The following is a 25,530-nucleotide window of genomic DNA, read 5'->3' on the forward strand; positions in this document are numbered from 1 at the left end:
CATCATTCCTCATAGATTACCACTTTTCATTTTCTTGTCTAGCTTCTATTGTTTCTATATGTATATAAATTCTTATTCTAGCATACATAAAAGGTTACATACTATATTGTACCATAGTTGTTTTGTTGTTTTTTGGGTTTTGTTTTTTTTTTTAAATAGATTTCTATTGACTTCAGAGAGGAAGGAAGAGAGAAACATCATGATAAAAATCACCAATTGGCTGCCTCCTGTACGCTTCCTACTGGTGATCGAGCCCACAACCCAGGCATGTGCCCTTGACTGGAATCGAACCCAGGACCCTTCTATCCACAGGCCAATGCTCTATCCACTAAGCCAAACCAGCCAGGGCGTTTTGTTTTACTTTTTAATTGAACAGTATATCCTGAAGCTCTCTCCATATTAATTTTTAGGAAACTCTAATGGAGCAGTTTAATTTTGATAGATTATTCCAAATTGTTCTGCATAGGAGTTTCACATTTTGTACCACTACCACATTATATAAGAGTATTTGTTTATAATTAAGATAAAATTTTTAATGTCTGCTTTTCTCCCAATATGGAGAAATATGGTTCTAAGGATCATTGCTTATTGTCTCTTATCTAATGTGGCAAGTACAGCAGTGTAAATTCTAGAGACTTACTGGTTTTGACACTACATTAAGAGATGTTTCTTGAAGTTAAGATTTTTTTCCTACTGTTTTGGCTTCATGTCTTATGTTGGGTCCTCATTACAATCATAGTCACTAGATTAGTCATCAAGTGTTCCTTGTATTTTCCTCCATTAATATGGTAATCAATTATATTTTAAGCACCAAAGGAGACCTAGTCCGAAGGCTTAATAATAAATAATGTAGTTCAATTCTATAGTATCATTTGGTAGAAGGGCCAATTTGCATTCAAGTTATTTTGTATCTTTTCTGCCAGTCATTTTAGTTTTAATTTTGTTATATTTCATTTTCAAATTTACTGTTACTTGAATATGAACATTATGATGTTTATGTGGTATTCCTTTGTATTTTCTTTTTTTTCTTTTTTTTTTTCAAGAGTGTTGAATTTCATGAAAGAGGGAAGAATCATAAGGAAAATGTTGCAAAGAGGATCAGTGAGGTAATTTACTTTGTTTCTTTTTTTGCCAGTTTTTCTATGTAAATATCAGTCTTTTATTTAGCTTTCCCTTTTAAATGTGTCTTACAAAGATTAAACAGAAAAGCCTGGATAAGGCAAAGGAAGAAGAAAAGGCATCAAAGGAGTTTGCTGCAATGGAGGAAGCTGCCCTGAAAGCATACCAAGAGGATTTGAAAAGGCTTGGCTTAGAGTCAGGTAAAAAAAAAAAAAAAAGCATGTTTTAAAAGTAACACCAGAGGCCATGCTAAGTTAACTTTTATTATTTCCATAAAGAGGTTATACACTCAGGGTATACTATTAGAGTTTTTCCTATACATCATAGCCCTGTTTAGATTGTGGAAGTTTGCTCATGCACTTTTGTTTTGCTTTTAAAGCTTCAGATTTACCACCTTCATTCACAACAACCATACTACCTGGGTGGTTACCTAGTCCTAGCCATCCTAGGTCAGTGATTCATTTCAGAGACATTTGAGTTTTCTAGGTATTCTAATTATTTGGCTAAAAGGATCTATTCATTAAAAAATAAGTATCCTATATAATAAAGAGCTAATATGCTAAGGGTCATGACGCCCTCACGCCGTAATGACCAATCAGCAGGCACGGGTGGGTGGGCCTGCATAAACAGGGAGGTGCATGCAGGTGGGCGGGGACATGACGCTGCGCCCCCCCGCCAGCGGGGCTTGATGGGAGAGGGGCCAGCCAAGTCTGGGTCTTGGGTCTTGCCCAATGGGGGTGGGGCCAGCCAGGTCTGGGACTCTTCCATTTTAATGTGCACGAATTTCATGCACCAGCCTGCTAGTTGCATTATAACTGCAGCTCACTTTATTCCTATGGTAAAAACTGAATCATATTTATATGGCTGAATTACAGTGAATTAGCTTTTTATGGACAAATTAACCGATTATTGCTAGAAGGTAGATACTTCTTTTTAATTTTTCATTGAATATATTTGATATAAACATTGTATAAATTTAAGGTGTACACTGTGTTACTGTGATTCTAATCCTATATAATACCAGGCTAATATGAAAATTGTCCTCTCGGGAGTTTGACCGACCGGGAGTTCAACCACTTGCTATGATGTGTGCTGACCACCAAGGGGCAGTGCTGAATGAAGGAAGGCCCTGGCTGGCAGCAGGGAAGGAGGGGCAGTGCTGACAGCCAGGGAAGGAAGGCCCTAATCAGCCCTGATTACCGGCCAGTCCTAGAGACCCTACCCATACTCAGATTTGTGCACTAGGCCTCTAGTATATTATAATCCTACTAGAGGCCCGGTGCATGAATTCATGCACAATGGGGTCCGGCTGGCCTCACTCCCAATTGGGGTTATGGGGACCAATTAGAGATGGGGGGAGGGGCCACGGGAGGTTGGCCACCAGCCCTGCCCCTGAATAGAGGGGCAATCGGGGGCGGGGCCAACAAGGGGCTGCAAGAGATTGGCCAGCTGGCCCTGCACCTGGTAGGGAGGGGCCCCAGACATTTGGCAGGCTGGTCCTGCCCCTAATAGGGGGAGGGGTCGCAGTATGTTGGCCGGCCAGCCCAGCCCCCTGGTCAATCTCCAGGTCGAGGGGACAATTTGCATATTAGCCTTTTATATAGGATTATATATAATAAAAGTAATATTTATCACATTACATAATTGTAGTACAATATTTTTATCTATATTCATTACTCTATTTTGGCAATTTTCAACTGTTTTTATCTCATGGCACACATAAACTAATTACTAAAATATTGCAGCACACCAAAAATATATTCTATTATTTTTGCCAATCTGAGAAAAACCATAGGTATAATTTTGATTCATTTACACCAGACAGTTATTGTGTTGGCTGTTGTCATTTTTTATTTGACATCCTAAAGGCAAAAAGGTCAGGTTTTACATGTTTTATAAATTCTTTGGGTACACTGTTTGAAAAATCACTGCTGTATGCATTGCAACCGTCACCAACCAGTGGTCCGTGAGGCCGGAAAGGTTGGCAACCACTGCATTAGAGCTCTGTGGATTATTTACTGCTCACTGCAAGTTTGTATCCTTAAGCAGCAGCAGTCTTACTCTCCCACCCCCCCATTTCCTGGTAACCACCATTTTACTCTCTGTTTTTTATAAATTTGACAATTGTTTATTTATTCTAATGAGAATAAATTAACCAGAGAGCCGCAACAATGAGGACTAAATTTGACTTTTTTTAGGTTCCACATAGGAGCTATACAGAACCTGTCTTTCTCTTTCTGACTTATCTCACTTAACACAGGGTGCTGAGGGTCCATTCATGCAGTCAGAAATTGCAGGATATCCTCCTTTTCTGTGGTCGAATAATATTCCTTTGTGTATATATATATTACACGGTTTTTTCTTTTTGTTTTAAAATATATTTTATTGATATTTTTACAGAGAGGAAGGGAAAGGGATAGAGAGTTAGAAACATCCATGAGAGAGAAACATCTATCAGCTGCCTCCTGCACACCCCCTACTGGGGATGTGCCAGCAACTAAGGTACATGCCCTTGACCGGAATCGAACCTGGGGCCTTTCAGTCCACAGACTGATACTCTATCCACTGAGCCAAACCGGTTTCGGTGGTTTTCACATCTTGGTTATTGTGAATAATCTTCCTATCTAATAAAGAGGTAATATGCAAATTGACTATCACTCTAGCACACAAGTAGGCTGCCCTCATGTGGACACAAGTTGGTCGGTGTGGAGGGCAGTTAGGAGGGACCAGGTCTGAAAGGGAGAGCAGTTTGGTGGGACTGGGCCTGCAGGGGAGGGCAGTTGGGGGCAACTGAGCCTGCAAGGGAGGGCAGTTGGAGGTACCAGCTCTGCAGGGGAGGGCAGTTGTGGGGAACTGGGCCTGCAGGGGAGGCCATTTGGGAGTGACCAGGCCTATATGGGAGGGCATTTGGGGGGACTAGGCCTGCAGGGTAGGGCAGTTGGGGACTGGGCCTACAGACAGGGCAGTTGTGGGAAACCAGGCCTGCAGGGAGGGCATTTGGGAGGGTAAAGGCCTGCAAGGGAGGGCAGTTAGGGGTGACTAGGTCAGCAGGGGAGGGCAGTTAGGAGTGACCGGGCCTGCAGGGGAGGGCAGTTGGGAGTGACTCAGCCTGCAGGGAGGACAGTTGGGGGTGACCAGACCTGCAGCAGAGGGCAGTTGGGGACAACCAGGCCTGCAGAGGAGGGCAGTTAGGGGTGACAAAGTCGGTGGGGAGGGCAGTTAGGGGCAACCAGGCCAGTAGGGGAGTGCAGTTAAGGGCAATTGGGCTGGCAGGTGAGGTCAATTATGGGTGACCAGGCTGGCAAGGGAGGGCAGTTACGGATGACCGGGTCAGCAGGGGAGGGCAGTTGGAGGCAGTCAGGCCTGTAGGGGAGGGCAGTTAGGGGTGACCATGCCAGCAGGGGAGGGCAGTTATGGGTGACCAGGCCAACAGGGGATGGCAGTTAGGGGCAATCAGGCTGGCAGGGTTTGATGAGGGATGATCAGGCTGGCAGGCAGAAGCAGTTAGGGCCAATCAGGCAGGCAGGCAGATGAGCAGTTGGGAGCCAGCATCCTGGATTGTGAGAGGGTTGTCCAACTGCTCTTTTAGGTCTGATCTCACCCAGATTAGGCCTATACCGGCAGTCAGACATCCCTCAAAGGGTCCCAGATTGGAGAGGGTTCAGGCTGGGCTGAGGGGACACACACACACACACACACACCCTATGCACGAATTTTGTGCATCAGGCCTTTAGTACTGCAATAAACACAGGAGTGCATATATAGCTTTGAGATCCTGTTTTTATTTCCTTTGGGTGGGTATATACCCAGAAGTGGAATTACTGGAATCTATGATAAATCTATTTTAATTGTTTTAAAGAACTTTCATATTGTTTTCCATAGTGATTAGACCAATTTACAGTCACATCAAGAGTGTATAAGGGTTTCCTTTCAACATACTTTTGCCAGCAAGAAAGTAAATAATTTGAGGGTTTGAAGATACTCAATTCCAGATAAAAATCACTTATGTAGCCCAGCCGATGTGGCTCAGGGGTTGAACATTGACCTATGAACCAGGAGATCACAGTTTGATTCTGGTTAGCACAGATGCCTAGGTTGGGGGCTCAGTCCCTAGTAGGGAGCATGTAGGAAGCAGCTGATCAATGATTCTCTATCATCATTGATATTTCTGTCTCTCTCTCCCTTCCTCTCTAAAATCAATTTAAAAAAAAATTTTTTAAAGCATTCATTAAATTTAGACTTTAAGTGGGGAGCTTTTTGTGAACTTTTTTTTCATGACAGATCCATTGTCCTTAAACCAGGCATATTGCAAGTCACAGTTGTTGATCTTATATAATTGTGTGGTAGTCAGCGTGGAATGGTATTCTTTACTCTAATAAAAACTGCTTTCAGTTAAGTTTTTAAGCAGAATAGCAGTTAATTAACCTTGCCCTTATCGAATAAAAACAGTTGTAATCAGACTTTTAAAATGTCATCCTGGATATTGCTAGTTAAAATGGGGAAAGCATTATTTTTTAAAGATAAAGCTATCTATACTAATAAAAATGTAATATGCTAATTAGAGCAGACGTCTTCCAGATGTCCTTCCGGGCAAAGCCGCAGTGGCAGCAAGGGCTTAGGGCAGGCAGCAACTGTGAGGGCCCAGGTCAGGCCGCTGTCCTGAGGCAGGCCATGGCCGTAGCTGCTGTGAAGGCTGAGGGCAGGCTGCCATGGAGGCCAGCAGTGGCAGCAGCAGCGGGGTGATTGGGGTGGCACCTTCCCCTGATCGCCCAGGCACCTCCCACAGAGGGAGGCCAGAGGCAGCAGCAGTGGCTGAGGTGATGGGGGCATGCCTTCTCCTAATTGAGCTGTCAATAGGACATCCCCCCCGAAGGGTCCCGGATTGGAGAGGGTGCAGGCTAGGCTGAGGGTCTGGCCTCCCTCTGCAGGAGGTGACCAGGCCAATTAGGAGAAGGCAAACCCCGCCCCCGTGCACAAATTTTGTGCATTGGGCCTCTGGTACATTGATAAGGGGGAAAAGGATGTTGGCATTCCTGCAGAATTAAAGAGTAATACTCATCTCATCAAATATATGCCATGGGAAAATTCAAAATTTTGTAGCATTTTCCTGAATGAGATATATATTCCATTAAAAGTACAACAATTCATTATAAAGAACTTTAAAAATAAAGTTATACATTTTATGTTATGGTCTATTTGGAGATTGTTTTATTTTTTTCTTGCAATATGTCAAGTACATTTTTTCTTTTGAATAACTAAGGAAATACAGAGTGGTTAGGAGCACAGGTTTCAAGTCAACCAGAATTACCTCTTACAAGAGGCCGGTGCATGAAATTCGTGCACAGGGGGGGGGAGTCCCCTCAGCCCAGCCTGCACCCTCTCCAATTTGGGATCTCTCAAGGGATGTCTGATTGCCCCTAACCACTTCTGCCTGCCAACCAGGCTGCATAGGGTGACCAGGCAGGTGGGGGGGAGAGGGGGGCAGTTGGAGGTGACCTGGCCGACAGTGAGGGGCAGTTAGGTGCGATCAGGCCAGCAGAGGGACAGGTGGGGTGATCAGGCCAGCACGCAGAGGCAGTGAGGGGCAATTGGGCCAGCAGACGTGGGAGGAGGAGGGTGGGGGGGGGGGGCAGTTAGGCACAACCAGGCAGGCAGGCAGGTAAGTGATTAGGAGCAAGCAGTCCCTAACCACTATCCTGCCAGCCTGATTGATGTCTAACTGCTTCCCTGCTAGCCTGTTTGCCCCTAACTGCCCTCCCCTATAGGCCTGGTTACCCCTAACTGCCCTTCCCTTCAGGCCTGATCCCCCCTAACTCTCTCCCCTTCAGGCCTAGGTCTCCCCCAACTGCCTTTTCCTGTAAGCCTGGTCACCCCCAACTTCCCTCCTCTGCCTGTCTGGTCACCCCTAACTGCCCTCCCTTGCAGACCTGGTTCCTCCCAACTGCCCTCCCCTGCTGCCTCCTTGTTACGGCCATCTTGTGTCCACATGGGGGCAGCCAACCTGTGTGTTGGAGTGATGGTCAATTTGCATATTACTTTTATTAGATAGGATTAGCTATACAACCTTCAATTTTTACTAAAATTAAGCAGCAAAGTAATATAGTGGTATAAATTGCTTATTGCAATGATACTTGTAACAAGTGTTTAATCCTATATAATAAATAGGTAATATGCAAATTGACCCTCATGCCCTCAAAAGATGGTTGCCTAAGACCAGGCTGGCAGGGGGGTTAGTGAGGGATGACCAAACAACTGAATAAGCAGGCTGTGTGGGGTGACTTTGCCAGCTGGGGGTTAGTGAGAGACAACCAAATGGCTGAACAGCAGGCTGCATAGGGTGACCAGGCTGGTGGGGGGGAGAGGGGGGCAGTTGGAGGTGACCTGGCCGACAGTGAGGGGCAGTTAGGTGCGATCAGGCCAGCAGAGGGACAGGTGGGGTGATCAGGCCAGCACGCAGAGGCAGTGAGGGGCAATTGGGCCAGCAGACGTGGGAGGAGGAGGGTGGGGGAGGGGGGGCAGTTAGGCACAACCAGGCAGGCAGGCAGGTAAGTGATTAGGAGCAAGCAGTCCAGTATTGTGAGAGGTATGTCCGACTGCCAGCCTGTTTGCCCCAACTGCCCTCCCCTGCCGACCTGGTCCCCCCCAACTGCTCTCCCCTTCAGGCCTGGGACACCCTCCCCCCCCGTGCACAAATTTCATGCCTCCCAGCTGCCCTCCCCTGCTGGCCATCTTGTGGTGGCCATCTTGTGTCCACATGGGGGCAGGATCTTTGACCACATGGGGGCAGCCATATTGTGTATTGGAGTGATGGTCAATCTGCATATTACTCTTTTATTAGATAGAATTATGATTTGATTGGTTGATTCTGCCGTACAGTCTATTTGCATATTACCCTTTTATTATATAGGATATTATGTTTTATCGGGCGGGTGGGGGGGGGGCCAAGGGTTGTTGTATTGTCTACTTCACCCTTCTCTAATCTTTCCTCTAGAAATTTCAGAACCAAGCGTATCACCTAAAACCAGCACTGTCTCACCCATCTCTGTCCCACCCATCTCTGCATCAAATCAGCAGAAAGAAAAGAAGAAAAAGAAAAAAGACCCTTCAAAGGGCAGATGGATAGAAGGCATAACCTCTGAGGGTTACCATTACTACTATGATCTTATCACAGGAGGTAAGTCATGTATGCATAGAGCTGCAGACAATGATAACTGACAGTTTATTTTGTCTTTAAACATCTAGTTAATATTGGAATATTTAAACAGTGAAATACTGTAACTTTACATTTTTTGCTACTAAATAATAAGATATAAGTATGTGCCCTTTAAGAAGGTACCCTTCTCATAGTGACTGTTTTAGTTAGTTAAAGCATTAATATTGGGTTCCTTACAAATAAACTAAAGCTTTATATTTTTTCAATAGAACCTTCTAGAACAATGAACTACATGTAAATAAAGTATTTTTTGTGAAATAAAGTTATTTCAGATCCACTTCATAAATTGCAGAGTTTTTTTAAATAAAATATGCCAGCCCGGGAGCCCCGAGGGGAGGCGGAGTGAAGTGCTTTCCCTCCGGGACCCGCTCTCCCTGGGAGTCGGGCGCAGAGGTCACTCTCCCTGGGAGATCCGCCTCCCAGGGCGACTGCACAGCAGCTGGGCCAGGCCAACCGTGGAAAGTTCGACCTACCCATGCGGTTGTGTATGCTAGCAGACGCCATGCAGCTGCCATAGTTTAAGTCGTCCTCAATGGAAAAGCGAAGGTAGCGGGGATCAGAGTTGGCCATGTCGGCAATGGAGCCCCAGCTCCTTGCCGAATGACTGGAGCACACAGACCTCAACAGCCCTCAGTCACTTCCTGAGCAGCAGTCAGCCCCAACTGGGGATCAAACCTGAAACCTAAGTAGGTGCCCAGACAGAATGGAACCCAAACCTTTGCTGTGGCAGAGGAGCTCCAGCCCACAGCAGGGGCTAGGGCACGCCAAAGGAGTTTTGTTGAGGGGCCCTGACAGGCAGCCCGCAGTGTAGTGGGTTAGAGCCTCCTCCTGATACAGCAAGGTTGCAGATTGGATCCCTGGTCAGGGCACAGACAAGAGCAACCAAAGAGTGTATAATAAATGGAACAACACACTGGTGTTTCTCTCGCTCCCTTCCTCTCTCTAAAATAATCAATAAAAATTAAAATAAAAAATAAACCCTCTGGTTTGCAGAGTTTCTAAAATAGTTAGAACGCAAAGTCTTATCCCTTCCTGTTCATTCAACAAATACTTCCATACTATTTCAATCACACTGGGGATGGGTGTTTGTTTGTTTGTTTGTTTGTTTTACTTAATCCTCACCTGAGGACATTTTTTTCCATTTAGTTTTTTATTTTAGAGAGTGGAAGGGAGGGAGAAAGACGGAAACTCATGTGAGAGAAATCAATTGGTTGCCTCTTGCTGAATCCCTGACCAGCACTCCAGATTGAGCCTTCAACCCACATGCGTGCCCTTGATTTGAATCCAACCCTGTCCTTTTCAGTCCACCTGCAGAAGCACTATCCACTGAACCAAACTAGTATTTTTTTTCTTTTTAAGTCCTCTTTTAAGCATTTTTCCCCCCCTCATTGATTATAGAGAGAGAGGAATGGAGAGGGAAAGAGAGAAACATAGATCAGTTGCCCAAGCAATCCAACAGGAATGGAACCCACAACCTATGTATGTGCCCTCACCTGAAATCGAACCCATGACCCTTCGGTGCGTGGGAGGACACTCTTATCTATTGATCCACACTGATCAGGGCCTGGAGGTATACTTAAAAAAATTTTCTGATCTGCCCTGGCCAGGTGGCTCAATTGCTTGTATCTCAACCTGTATACCAAAGGATTTCCTGTTGGATTCTAGGTTAGGGCACATACTTAGTTTAGGTTAGATCCCAGTGGTCAACAGGTGCAGAGGCAGCCTACTGGTATTTCTCTGTCACATGGATGTTTCTCTCTCTAAAAATCAATTTTAAAAACATCCTCAGGTGAGAACTTATATATATATAGTATACATATATATTTAAAATTTTTCAGATCTAAAATTTTATTTGGTTCCTTTTTAAATTTTCATTTTCATTTGCAGTTCACATTCAATATCTTATCCTATTTAATAAAAACCTAATATGTAAATCAACTAAACAGTGGAATGACTGGTCGCTATGAACTGACCACCAGGGGGCAGACACTCAATGCAGGAGCCAGAAGCTGGGCTCATGGCTGGCAAGTGCAGCAGCAGTAGCAGGAGACTCCACAGCAGCACTAAGGAGCAGCAAGCCAAACAGCAGGGAGCAGCAAGCATGTGGGCGGTAAGGAGCAAGGAGTCCTGGACTGAGAGAGGGATGTCCATCTGCTAGCTTAGGCCCACTTTCTGTAGGGAGCGGTAGGGAGCAGCAAGCAAGCAGGCAGGCAGACATCCCCTGAAGTGTCCCAGACTGTGAGAGGACACAGGCCAGGCTGAGGGACGCCCCCCCCCCCCCCCCCATCCCTAGTGCACAGGTTTTGTGCATTGGGCCTCTAGTCTATAATAATAAATAATAAAAGTGTAATATGCAAATCGACGGAACAGGAGATTGACCTACCAAGGGAAGCTGGGCTGCGAGGGCCGAGGCAGCTGCAGCTGCGAAGACCTACTCTTCCACAAATTTCGTGCATTGGGCCTCTAGTGACTTTATAAAAGGTTGAGCCCTGACTGGGTGGCTCAGTTGGTTGGAGCATTGTCCCTTGCACCAAAAAATGGTTGCAAGTTCAACTTCCATTCAGGGCACATACCTAGGTTTCCAGTTTGATCCCCAGTCCGGAATGTACAGGAGGCAATTAATTGATGTTTCTTTCTCTCCCTCCTCCAAAAAGTCAATTAAAAAATGTTTTTGGGTAAGGATTTTTAAAATTAAGAAGGCTTGAACGTTTGGGGAATAGTTATCTGGTAGAGGTAAAGCATAAGGTTCTTTGAAGATGACATGGTAGAAGAGCCTGGAAAAATATATTTGGGCCATATCATGGAGGACTGAGAGGATGAGGGCCATATCATGGAGGACTGAGAGCCAGAAGCTCTCAGTCCTGCTACTGCTGCTGCACTTGCCAGCCATGAGCCCAGCTTCTGGCTCCTGCATTGAGTGTCTGCCCCCTGGTGGTCAGTTCATAGCGACCAGTCATTCCACTGTTTAGTTGATTTACATATTAGGTTTTTATTAAATAGGATAAGATATTGAATGTGAACTGCAAATGAAAATGAAAATTTAAAAAGGAACCAAATAGTTCCCTTTACTGAGATATGAAATATGGAAACACAAGTTTAAGTGGGATGGTAATTAATTCAAATTTGGGTATGTTGCGGTTGAGATACCTATAGAATTTTCATGTGGCAATTTTCCTAACTCCCAACTCTAACTGATGATTTTGCCTGATGATTAGAGTTGGGCGTTAGGAAGATAAATTGAGTCCAGGGCTATAGATAATATGTTAACTTTTAGGAGTATGTGAGATCACAAGAAAAAAAAAAAAAAGAACAAAAAGTAACATGGTGGGTAGTACATATATTAAAGGAATGGATAGAAGAAAGCCAGGGGGAAAAAAGTTATGAATGGAAGGCAGGAAATGAGATCAGAGAATTAATCATGAAGAAATCCTTGGGCTATAAGTAGTAGTATCATTATTATGATCTTTAGAATCATGATCAGTTTCAAACTACATAGAAATAATAATACTCAGTTTGCACTGAGCCGTAGTGAAATGCGTGTTATAATTTAGCAGTGAATCATAAGTTATTATATGCTAAGGATTATACATTTTTCAAATTTATATGGAAACTATTTTGTCTTTTCTCCCTTCTAGTGCCCACTGCTTGCTTCCTTTTTTCAACATCCTTCTTTATGTACTCTTTCTCAGCAATACTTGTTTTTAATTCCTGCATACTTCATCTCGTTCCTCTTTGAATCATTTGTTCTATATATCACTCTCCCTTCCCAAGATGTCAAAAGGCTATGTCATTCCTTCCAGATTTTTTCAAGCCTGAATTTCATAGTCTTTAAGAGAAGCCCTTACCCGGCTCTAATAATTCCTGTGGAAGTACCAGTAACTTGTAATGATTTTGTCCTTCCTTGGTTATGTAACATTTACACGTATTGTTCTGCACAATGCTACTGGATGCATGTTGGTTCTTTTTATTTTTCAATTATGTTTTTATCTCTAGACCTTATTATTTTGTACACATTGAATAGCTTGTAAATTTTTGTCTAAGTGAATTTTTTGGAAACTTTTTTTAAAGCAAAAGGATTTTATAAATGCATTGTATTTTGTTTTAAGCAACTCAGTGGGAGAAACCTGAAGGATTTCAAGGAAACTTAAAAAAGGTAACTGAAGTACATTAATAGTGTCTTTGATTTATTCTTTAAAATGATTGGCTTCTGGGGTTTTGGTAGAGTTTTATTAAGCAAATTTACTTTCAAATAAGCCCCTCCTCACCCAAGCTCTTTGTTCCTTTTCTTCTATAATCCTTTTGTTAGTAGGTTGGGTAGAGGTTAAAAGTGATGTCTATTCAAAAACTCCATACAGGGTAAATATTATTAGTTGCCATTCACATGTCTCCTGTCCATCTGTGAAAAATAGTTCCTAGCTTTCAGAGGTGAGACATTCTCTTCCTGAAAATTGGCTTCTGATTAACATAAACCAAGCTTCCTGGCCATAATCTGTACCACCACCCCTAACCCCCAGATTTCAAGAGAAAAGGAAAGGGTGGCTAATTCTACCTTAGTTATCTAATATATAACTACATTGTTTTCCATCTATGCTGTTTTCCCCCCTCTCATTAGACAGCAGGGAAGGCTGTTTGGGTAGAAGGTTTAAGTGAAGATGGTTATACCTACTATTACAATACAGAAACAGGAGGTAAGTATTACCTTTGATCATCCTAAGTATCTGATTATACCTGAAACTGCTGCTTAGCTTGCTGATGAATCATCTAAACTAGAGAATTTTAGTACATATAGTGATAAGCATATTTTTATAACAAGTGTGTATTATTTTTTGTAATTTAGAAAAACACATTAATTCTCATGGAAAAAGGGATTTCTATATATAATATACTGCACTATGCTATATAATTCTCATTGATACTGCATTCATAAACTCTAAAAATTTAATCATTTTTACTTCCTCTACCATTACTAATTTTTATTTTGATTATTTTAGAATATAATCATTACCTTGGTTACCTAGTCAACTTGCCTTTTCCTTTTTCAAAAAATAAAACTGGTGTTTTTGCAGAGGCTGAGGTTATCAAATTTTCACTTTTATCAGTTTAATAATGTTCCAGTTATATAAATATTTACAAAATATGCCTAATGTTAACTATTACATTTTTCATATTAAAAATTTAATTTCATAAAACTGCCTTTCAAGTAATGATTCTTGATTTCTCTGCAGTTAAGATCAAAATAGCTATATCATCAGTGCAACTTTGACAAGTTTTTGTTTTGTTTTAATTCCTATTAACCAAAGCCTTCTTTATAGCATTAAATCTTATTGGAGGAAAAGACCTTTTAACCTTTAAGTGGAAACGTAGCCTACCCAATGATAGCAATGGTTCTATCTCAGTTAAGTTGAGATACTGAATCTTTATAGAGATTAAGGAATATATAATGTAGCTCTAGACTAAGAGCTGAATTTAACACATGACTTCTCTCTTTACCAGGTATATGATTGAGGGCAAGTCGTTGAGCCTATAGTTCCTCTTAAGTAAAATAGAGACAACCATTTATTCTGTGGGGTCATGAGAATCAGGTGCCTATAAAATTCCCAGAACAGTATTCCCAGAAAGTTTATTATTTATTTCCTGGAGATTCTTTTCTTATTTATGTGAAATAGAGACCAAAAAAAGTAATTTAAAAAAAATTTTTTTTTATTGATTTCAGAGAGAAAGGAAGAGGAGAAAGAGAGAGAAACATCAGTGATGAGAGAGAATCATTGACCAGCTGCCTCCTGCATGCCCCACGCTGGAAATGGAGCCCTGAACCTGGGCATATGCCCTGACTGGGAATCAACTGACCTCCTGGTTCATAGATTGAGAATCAACCACTTAGCCACACCAGCCAGGCAATAATGTTTTTATTTGTGCTTGAAAGTATCCTATATTAAAAAAAGGATTGTACGTATTGATTTGTCTTCAAAAGACAAATGGTTTATGTCTAGATCAGTGTGATTATTAATAGAGCCTTTCCATTCTTAAAGCTTTCCCAATTGGACAATAAATGTTAGGTTCCCTCTCCATTTTATTAAACTAAAAATATAGACTAACTGCAAGATAATTAGAAATGCTATCATTTTACTAAAAGCCCAATAGACCACTAGGTGGCAGTAGAGTTCAATTGAGGGGTTTTTTTTTTCCCTAGAAAAATAAATTATTTTCATTTAGATTTTTACAATATGATTTCTCTTTGTAAATATCCTAGGAAATCTTTGTGGTAAATAAGTTCCAGGAAATCTGATGTGTGCTCGTTATTACCTACATTTCCTGAAATCAGTGTCCGTTAAATTCTGGTAATCCTTAAAAAATATTATCTAGCCGGGACCGGTTTGGCTCAGTGGATAGAGCGTCGGCCTGCGGACTGAAAGGTCCCGGGTTCGATTCTGGTCAAGGGCATGTACCTTGGTTGTGGGCACATCCCCAGTGGGGCGTGTGCAAGAGGCACCTGGTCGATGTTTCTCTCTCATTGACATTTCTAACTCTCTGTCCCTCCCAATTCCTCTTTGTGTAAAATCAATAAAATATATTATATATATATATATATATATATATATATATATATATATATATATATATATATATATTGTCTAGTTCCTCTTTCTATCAGAGCTGTAGTTGATACATCTAGTGAATCAAGGTCGTTTAAAATAAATTTCTAAAAGATACAAGAGTAAGAGCTAACAGAATTCTTATTTATTATTTTCTTGACCGGTGATGGTATAAAATAGATGCAGAGTTGTCATTTAACAATATAAGTGATGGGAAGCATTATATTGGGAATTACTTCTGAATTGAATTGGTAAACAAATAATATGACTACTTTAATGTGTTGGATAGAATCCAGATGGGAAAAACCTGATGATTTTATTCCACATTCTGGCGATCTGCTTTCTAGTAAAGCCAATGAAAAGTCACTTGGCACCCTGGAAAAATCCAAATCATTAAATTCACATAGTGATTCTGATGGGGAACAGGAAGCACAAAAAGTTGAGGTCTCTACAGAAACACCGAAGCTAAAAATAAAGTTTAAGGTAGGTTCTGGATTTACTCTTTACAAAAGTTTATCAATTTATGAAAGGCTCTTTAGGCTTTCTTAAATTTTCTGGTAAAAGAGACATAAAACAAGACCTGTATTTTGGTAACTGGATAAGTAGCTATATCATTTATTGTTATCTGTTTTGTAGCAAAACAATAAATTTATTTTTAGACCTTCTAAACTTGAGCTGCCTCTGCAATATTGAGAGAGAGCTGTCTGAACATGCAAATCAGAATGTCTAGGCTACAAGTGTTGAGTATCATTAACATACTGGTAGTAATTTAAATCTCAGAATGGGTACAGTAATCTAGGAAAATAACCTTGGAGAACACTAAGCATTTAAGTGGCAGACAGAGAAAGAGGAGCCCATAGGTAGAATGAGAAAAGAGTGATTAGGAAGGTGTGCAGAGAAGCAGAAGAATTTATCCCAGAAGCCAAAGAATAAAGAGCATCCAGGATTAATTAGGCCTAGAAAAAAGAAAATGTCCATTGAATTTTGCAATAATGAAGTCCTGGATAACCTTCTAGCAATTTCATAAGAGTTTTGGATGGCAGAACTCTGATTACAGGGGGCTGGAAAGTGGTTCATTATGTAGGATATATAGTTTGAATATGAAATGAAAGTAGAAATTAGTTGATAGGATTTTGGCTACATATTAATCATGAGAGATTGTGGTAGTGATATTTTTGTGGAGAGGGACCTCAAAGGAGGTAGAAAGGGAATACCAACAAGAATAGGTAAATAGGTTGGTCTTGAACAAGGAATAAACTCATTTTATAAGACGATAAGGTTTTCATTTTCTAAAAGAAGGTATGACTATGGATGAGTTGGTATCAAGGAGGAAATTGAAAGAGTCATGCCACTTAGTCTCAGTTTACTCATTCATAAAGAAACCAAGATTGCTTGCTGAGAGTGAGGAACTGTGAACAGCTTGACAACATTTATGAATTGAAATAAGTCATTGAGCTGGGATGGGAGAGGAAATGAATCTTGATTGACAGGCTGAGTGCCCAGCCATGGTAGGAAAGTAAAAAGATTTACACAATATTATTAGTCCTCTTGCTTTTATGACCTTTCCAGAATCACTCAGAAGCCCAGATTCCAAAGTAAACAAGATACATCGCATTGATCCATGGTTGAGATTGCTGGCCTGAGAGGCAAAGAAATATTGATGATGCTGGAAAGGGTACTTTGAGGCCATAGCTAGAATTCTGTCATTGCCTGAAATTTCTCTACCTACCCCATAAATCTTGGTAGAACTTAGGGCAAGAGATGTATCTAATTTGTAGAGGAGCAACAGCAAAGATCTTATAGCAGTAGCCATCTCAGTGTTTATAGTCAAGTTTAGGTAACCCAGCATTCAACTTGGGACAGAAAATTTCAAGCAAACAAAATATTATAAAATTTAGTTTAACAAGGACAAACTATAAACCTATCATATATACCATTAGGTTGCTAAATACAGGCATACCTCATTTTATTGCACTTTGCTTTATTGCACTTCACAGATGTTTTCGTGTTTTACAAATTGAAGGCAAGAGCCTCCATCAGCCGAAACCGGTTTGGCTCAGTGGTAGAGCGTTGGTCTGTGGACTGAAAGGTCCCAGGTGGTTGCGGGCACATCTCCAGTGGGGGGTGTGCAAGAGGCAGCTGGTCGATGTTTCTCTCTCATCGACGTTTCTATCTCTCTATCTCTCTCCCTTCCTCTCTGTAAAACATCAATAAAATATATTTAAAAAAAAAAAAAAAGCCTCCATCAGCAAAAATATTTACAAGACTCACTTTATTGCGGTGGTCTGGAACAGAACCCGCAGGATCTCTGAGGTATGCCTGTATAGTGAAGATCAAAATCATTGGTTTTGAAACTCGAAAAGCTGAGGCTAAGGAATTTTTAAGCTCTAGGATGATAAGAGTTTGAATAGAGAACATGGTGTCAGAGTTGCCGCAGTCATCAGTGAATATAGAGTAGTGGCCAGAGGTCCCTAGATCATATAAGGAGAAACAGAAGAGAACAGTATAGATGGAAGTATTGTGAATCTCAGAAGAGATGACATTTATTGCATGAGAATCAAAGTCAAAATATTTTATTTTTAGTAAAATAAAAATACTTTATTTCTAAAAATCATGGCCTAGAAGCAGTCAAGATTGCTAAGAGAAAGCAGGTGCTGACTTCTAGTTCTATGATACCAATAGCATAAGGGAATGAGCTAATTAATATCCATTCAAAGAATTACAAACGAAACAGTATCCCAGGACTGCCACCCGTAGTTGTGCAGTTGCAAAGAAATCTAGTCCATAGTCTACTTGCTAAACTGGGTCACAGGACTTTGTTATCCCAGATGAAGGGGTGCCATAAAACCACCAGCCCCATCTGGGGACTGCCATGGGAGCTGCGTATCCCTCCAGGGTGTGTCTTCTAATTTCACATAGCTTCCAGTTATATACGACACTACAGTTCTGGCAATGTAGTCCACGTAAAGTTAAGGCTAATAGGTTAAAGGAATTCTTTCAATAGTGGATGTAGAAGGGTCCAATGACATGGCAGTAAAATCAAAAGGAGCACAGTATAAAGGAAGGTCAATGTTGGATATATCAGTAAGGAGATAAAACACAGACAAAAAAAGAGGATAAAAAAAGCCAATGTTGCCCTGACTGGTTTGGCTCAGTGGATAGAGCAGACCAAAGGGTCCCAGATTCGATTCCGGCTAAGGGTACGTGCTTGGGTTTCAGGCTCGATTCCCAGTGGGGGGTGTGCAGGAGGCAGCCGATCAATGATTCTCTGTCATCATCGATGTATCTCTCTCTCTCTCTCTCCTCTCCGTTCCTCTCTGAAATCAATAAAGAAATATTTTTTTAAGCCAGTGTATGTTTTTAATTATAGAACATTAATATGATCATGTCCTATTTTAAAAAGCAGCCTTGGCTATGGTGTGATGATATTTTAGATGTGATAAAAAAAAACAACCTTATAGACCAATAAAGTGCGTGTATGTACATTTGTTGTATTATGTGCAAATTTAAACTATTAAAAGAGTTAATGTATTATTTAGAAATCAATAATAAGATTCCATTAAAGAAATTTTGTTTCTGTCCTGATAGTACCTTATTTCTTGACTTTGACATTTCAGGTAAAAAGTAAAAACAGTGATAAAGGAAAAGAACCTGAAAAACAGAAAGATAAAGGAAATGTACCTGAAAAACAGAAAGATAAAGGAAATGAACCTGAAAAACAGAAAGAAACAACTATCCAAGAGCAGAATTCATCAGGTTCAAATGAAAAATCCAAAGCTCATAAAAAATCAAATCCATATGGAGAATGGAAAGAAATTAAACAAGAAGTTGAGTCTCAGTAAGTACCTGAAATGTAATCCCAGTATTTTATATTGAGTACTTCAGTAAATAATAGTAACTACTTTGAAGGATAAAGTGCTCATTAAAAGTGTAGCTCATTTATTTTATTTCTAGAGTGTTTGTTTGTTTTTAATATAAGTCGGGGGTTATTTTAAAAAGTAGGATAGTTATTATTTTCATTTCTTCCAAAATATGACATTTCTGGAGCACACATTCACACATTAACTAACTCAATTATACACACATGAGCATTCTCACACTCATGATTATTATTCTATCAGAGAAACAAATATCTGCATGTTCAACAAATGCTGCATATAATACATCTAAAAGCAAGAAAAAAGTTCTGTGCTGTCTTCAAAATGGCTTATGACAAAATTTTTAATTGAACAAGATCATGGTGAGATGTTACCTGGTTTATATTACTAGCTTATGTGATCAAGTCAGTTATTGTCTTAGAAGCATTTACACAATGAAAGGAAGATCTCACTTTCAGCTTCACTGATTAGTGTTTCTTTACTGATTAAAAAAAAATCTTCAGGTGGGAAAAAAAGTATCAGTTATTCTCTAAAACATTAATGTTTTGAAATGGTAATGAAAGATGACTGATCTGGTGATATTTGAAATTATTGTTAAAATTGTATTTTAATGAAAAGGTCATATTTTTTCACAAGATAAAAGTAATGCAAGTTTTGGACAACTTTATATACCTATTCTAATTAGAATTGATTCTCTAGGGGTAACACACAAGAATTACTATTAAAATGTTACAAGGATGGAATTCAGTCAACATAGTGGCATAGGTAAATGTGATTCTCAAATCTTCCCACAACCACATCAAAATTACAACTAAACTACAGAACAACCATCATTCAGAACTTCCTGAAACCTAGCTGAATATAAGTCCTACAGCTAAGGACATGATAAAGCCACATTGAGACTGGTAGGAGGAGTGGAGACTCAGAAAGGCTGGTCCCACTGATAAAAATTGGGAGAGATACCTCAGCTATGGGGGGGTCCCCCTGAGGAATGAGGGGTCCCAGTTCCATACCAGACCGCCCACCAGATGCTGCTTGTTTGAGAAATTGGTTTCCAGTAACAGAGAGAAATTATAACTTCTGGCTGTAAAAACCAGTGGGGATTGTGGTTCAATGAGCTGGAGGGCTGCTGGAGTCCCAGGCATTTCCCTTAAAAAGCCAGTGCACAGACTTCCTCAGTTCACTCACATCTCCAGCACTAGTGCAGCTGCTTAAAAGGCACCAGGGATATGAGGGGAGGAACTGAATTGTCCGCAGTCAGGGCAAGAGCTGGAGGGTGGTGACTTTCTTCCACACGGAAGTGCCGGCCGAGGGTGGCAAAAGGAGGATGCTCATTTTCTGAGCCCGCCCTCCGTAGATCCAGAGGTGGGCACCATATCTGAGTCTCCAGCAACTTGGCTGTCATCTGATCCCTGAGACCCAAGCTGTTTGCAATGGCTTTTCCATATGTATGACCTGTCTTGGCTCATAACTTCAGACATTATTAAAATTTCTCAAGCGAGCAGCATCTGGCATCTGCTTTTTTCTCTCTTACCTTATGCAAAGTTGCCACAGGCCTAGCACTAGCAGCAGCCAGCCTTGGTTAACAGATTGGCCTCACTTCAGTACCTCCAAGCCCAGCACGAGTAGCAGCTATCTAAGGATCACTTTGTAAGTCATGCTGATGGCCTTGGGGCACAACACAGGCAGCAGCTGAGCTTGGCCTGCATCTTGTGGGTGCACCTAAGCCAGCATACCCGGTGCACAGCATCAGACTATGTTGAAGCACCACCCTACTGCCTCCACAAGAAACAAATTCAAGGGGTATACTCAAGAGGCTCCAGAGCCCGATGAAGTAAGTCCTCCTCCATGGGGTGGGCCCATGCACAGCTGATCCTCCACTGCGGTCACAGCCAGTCCTTATAGCTAATAGGCCTAGGGATAAATCCCTCCTGTTGATGTGCCAACAGCAATCAGTGCTCAACTACAACAGGAGAGTGTACATTAAGCATGTCAAACTCAAAGGCACAAGCCAAATAAGGTTTAACTTTATGTGGGCCACAAAACAAAAGTTTAAATTTTCGTAGAAACATAGGTATATTTCAATAGAGACATGCTGAAATAAATGAGTTATCGTTAACATAAAATAATAGAACATTTTAATAAAAATTAATATTTTTTTCTTGAACATTAACTTACCAGACATTGAATAGCTGCACAGATTAATAAGCATAATGCAAATAAACCCATTTTCCTTATTCTCTGAAAGTGAAATGTTTCCTGTTGTGCACACCAAACAAGTCAGTATAAGACTACTGACATGGCAATCGGCTACTAAAATATTCGCTGTTGGTATTAATGGAGAGAAATGGTGTGCTTGTGCATAAAGCATGTAAGGGAAATGAATGCAACATGATAGTAATCAATAGAGGCCCAGTGCACAAAATCCATGCACTGGAGGGTGGGGTCCCTCAGCCTGGCCTGCACCCTGTCTCAGTCCAGGACCCCTTGCTCCTTATTGCCCACCTGCTCACTCCTCACCGCTCGGCTCGCTGCTCCTTTGCAGCAGGCTCCTAGCGCTGCCGCAGAGGTGGGAGAGGCTCTTACCGCCACTACTGAACTCAACAACAGTGAGCCCGGCTTCTGGCTGAGCTGTGCTCCCCCTGTGGGAGCGAACTGACCTCCAGGGGACAGCTCCTCCATTGAGCATCTGCCCCCTGGTGGTTAGTGCACATCATAGTGACCAGTCATTCTGGTGGTCTTGATTAGAGACTTCAATCCATTTAAATTTAGAATACTATCTGGATTTACCAGTGCCATCTTATCAATTGTTTTTTGTCTATGTTGAAGTTCCCTTTTTCCTTTTTTCTCTCTTACTAAATTGATGTGATTATGCACAGTGGTATGCTTTGATTCCCTTCTTTATACCTTGTGAATCTATTTTAGGTTTTTGTTTTATGATTACCATGATGGTTATATAAAACTTCTTATATATATATAAAACAGTCTATTTTACACTGTCTGATAACAACTTCAATCACAAAAATATATTTTTATTTACACCTGTTTTATGTCTTTGATGTCAAAACTTAAATATTTATATATTGTGTCCTATTAACAAATTGTTTTAGCTAATACTGTTTTTAATATATTTGTCTTTTAACCTTTATATTAGAGTTAAGTAATTAGCACACAACCCTAATAGAGTCTTTGTTTATTCTGACTATATGCTTTGTATATTCTGACTATATGCCATTTTGGGGGTCTATTTTTTATGTTAGGAATTACCAGCCTTTCATTTCAGCTTAAAACTCCTTTTAGCATTTCTTGTAAAGCAGAATAACCTCAGGTTTTTTTGTTAGGGTAAGTTTTTATCGCCTTCATTTCTGAAAGACACCTTAATGGCTAAGTAATATTGGTTAGCATTGTATTCCTTTCAATACTTGAAATATATTCTCTTCTGGCTTACATTGCTTGCTGAGATATTCTCTGATAGCCTTATGAAATTCTCTTGTATGAGTAAAATTTTCTTCACTTGCTTTTAAAATTCTTTGTCTTTGATTTTAAAGTTTCATTAAAATGTGTTTTGAAGATTTTTTTTTTTTATTACAGAAGCTATATTAGCTTCAACTTGATGTACAAATCTCTCCCCACTTTTGGGAAGTGTTCAAACATTATTTGTAAGCTGTGGGAGGGGCAGGAATTGAGCTGGGCCTCAGGAATTACTGACCAGGCCTAAAACATTGGCAGAATTCTCCATCTCCCATCCTAATCTCTGTAGAACTCCTTTCTCTAAATAGGGAGGATATGTAGTTCACAACAGTTTCTATATATCTAGCCACTAAAAAGTTAAACATAATGATCATTTTGGTCCGTGTTCAAAAAGCTCAGGGAATGGAATGATGGGTTTATTATGCTCATGATAAACAGATATTGTTCTGTGGTCTAGTCAGCTGAATATTTATACTAACCATGTGGATGGTTGAAGAGCTAGGCTAGTTCCTCAGTAAAAGGGTGCTAGGCAAACAGCTGCATGAAGTCTTTACTACACTAGGACACTGAGATTCCATGGTTTTCATCTTGTGCTGTGTGAGCCCCCATAGGTCTTGTCAGTCCATGGCAAAATCATTTTTCATAAATACATCTCACTTATTCACCTATAAACTGTACTGTTAATCATACATAAGCACAATCATTTCCTTAAACGACACATGTTTTGTGCAACAGGAATAAAATAATGTTTACTGGTGTATCCACCTAAATAATTGGTTAGTATCTTAAATAATTTATTGTAAAATAGTTTCCTACTCTGAAATGTCTAATTTCCCACTATTAGAAAGATGATCTTGGGGCTTTGGTGGACCCACCAGTTATGTGAAAGTTTGTCTTACTCTTTGTCAAGTAACGGTTTTATTTTTATTTTCTATTCCAGTGAGGAGGTAGATTTGGAACTTCCAACCACTGAAAATGAATATATATCAACTACAAAAGCTGCTGTTGGTGGGGAACCCAAAGTAGTTTTTAAAGAAAAAACAGTCACTTCTCTTGGAGTTGTGGCAGATGGAGTGGCCCCAGTATTCAAAAAGAGAAAAATGGAAAATGGAAAATCTAGAAATTTAAGACAACGAGGTGACGATCAATAATTGTAAAAAGCTTTTGGAACAGGATGCAGACTACACATCTTAAAAGCTTTTCTGTCTTATTTCTAAATACTTTAATGCTAAAAATTTAGATTTATTCTAAATGTATTTTATGTGAATTTAAAATAAATCATTTTTTATGTGGAAATTTATTTTTGTTCCTAAAATGGGAGCCTACCACCTTGCATTGTATTACAGTGTATTATGTTCAGTGTCTAAAAATGCTAATTGTCATAATATAAGATGCTATGTATCTGTTACTTAAAACCTGGAAAAGAAAGGCCTTTATTCCGTTTTTACTCATTTGAATATATTTATCCTGCACTGAAAATGCATTAGTTTCGTACACTGATATTAACTGTTATCCAAGAAATAAGAATCAGATCCCATAGGAGAAAATTCACAGTCTATTGATAGATTCAGTTATGAGAATCCTGTCAAAAGGCTGATGTAGAAAGTATATGCATATTGCCTAATGTTATTCAACTTAAGGTCAAGGATCAAGAAAAGGACTACAGCTCAGTGCAAATTGGACCACAGGTACAAATGTGTGTTTGCCTAGTTCAGTTCAAGGCAACAACCATTGCTTGAGCATTTTACTCTGAGCTAGGTTTTATACTGGGACCTGGGGATATAAAAATAAGGCATATCCCTGTTCGCAACTTCACATTCTAGCATAGTCCTTTCCCCCAAGTCATGAACTCTGTTTAGCAATCTTATATGTACTGGAAAATATTTTTTAAGGTTTATTTAAAACTAGGTAGATGAAGGCTTGAACACAAATAGTAAGGTCTCAGGCTTCAGTAAAAGATTTTAGTGTTTTCTTCGACAAATTAGATATTTGTTTCCTAGTTACGTTTCTTAAAAAATAGAATATTTCTTATTTTATCAATTTGAAATAGATACCATCTCTATTACTCTAAATTCTTAAAATTATATTTTTATAAATTGTACAGTATTTAATGTTTGGTAGTAAATATTTGTCTTTTTAAGGTTACTAGTATATATGTAAAAAAATGATAGCTTATTAAAAACTTGATGAAAGAGCAAATTAATATTGGGATGTTTCTTTTCTTTTTTTCTTTTTTTTCTAATATCAGAGTCAGCATTGGAAAGCAAATATTTGGAGGTTTGTTTTTCCACTTGTTCAATTTACTTATTTGGGCATTTCATGAATATAGAGCATTATAAAGAAGTTTTTTACGTTTTCTATAGCCCATTTGTCATCTAAGTAATGTATTTTGTTGCTTGACTCCTTAATTGGAAAAGATGGTAAGACTATAAATGCAATACTGCTATATTTTGCCCACATTTAGCTTATTCAAAATACACAATTGAAGTCATTTTTAAAACTGCACCTCACTATGTAAAGTGTTTCTCTTTGATGCATTCTTTTTGTTTTTATCCTGACCTGAGGATGTTTATTGATTTGAGAGAGAGAAAAAAAACTCGATGTGAGAAAGAAACATTCAGTTGCCTCCCATATGCACCCTGTCTGGGGATCAAATCCTCAACCTAGTAATGTATCTTGACTGGGAATCAAACCCACAACCTTTTAGTGTACCAATGCCCCAACCAACTGAGCTACCTGGCCAGGGCTTTTTGATGCATTCTTTAACTATCTTTGTAATAAGACATTATTAGAAGTTTGAAGGTAAACCTTAAACTGGTTTTAAGGATTGCTTAGAAAAGACTTAAACCCAAAAATTTTAGTCAAATTGGGAAAGATATTACTTTTCTATTTTGAAAGGATAAGAAAACCTATCAACTTACCTAGAATTTTTCAGAAATAAAACATTTGGTATCATCATTTCTGTCATTTCTATTTTACATATACTAGAGGCCCAGGGCATGAAATTCATGCATGGGGGGTAGGGGGTGTCCCTCAACCCAGCCTGCACCCTCTCCAATCTGGAACCCCTTGAGGGATGTCCAGCGGACCACGACAGTCCTCTCACAATCCAAGACTGCTAGCTCCCAACCACTCACCTGCATTCCTGCCTGATTGCCCCTAACTGCTTATGCCTGCCAGCCTGATCACCCCCTAACCACTCGGCCAGCCCAATTGCCCCTAAGGCCCTCCCCTGCTGGCCTGATTGCCTTTAACT

General features: G+C 40.2%; 1 protein-coding gene across 1 annotated transcript in view; it reads left to right on the forward strand.

Annotated features, from left to right (window-relative positions):
* Nucleotides 1-24,296, forward strand: part of WBP4 (WW domain binding protein 4) — a 28,259-nt gene extending 3,963 nt beyond the window's left edge. The window contains exons 3-10 of the mRNA XM_084876565.1: nt 1,044-1,106; nt 1,196-1,319; nt 8,111-8,293; nt 12,439-12,485; nt 12,945-13,020; nt 15,215-15,408; nt 18,543-18,763; nt 23,215-24,296. Of these exons, the coding sequence (XP_084732691.1) occupies nt 1,044-1,106; nt 1,196-1,319; nt 8,111-8,293; nt 12,439-12,485; nt 12,945-13,020; nt 15,215-15,408; nt 18,543-18,763; nt 23,215-23,425 (1,119 nt within the window). The 3' untranslated portion in view covers nt 23,426-24,296. The remainder of the gene's footprint in view (nt 1-1,043; nt 1,107-1,195; nt 1,320-8,110; nt 8,294-12,438; nt 12,486-12,944; nt 13,021-15,214; nt 15,409-18,542; nt 18,764-23,214) is intronic.
* Nucleotides 24,297-25,530: the final 1,234 nt, after the last annotated feature.

Source organism: Pipistrellus hanaki (genome assembly GCF_964339955.1).
Source record: "Pipistrellus hanaki genome assembly, chromosome: 3".
NCBI classification, from domain to species: Eukaryota; Metazoa; Chordata; class Mammalia; order Chiroptera; family Vespertilionidae; genus Pipistrellus; species Pipistrellus hanaki.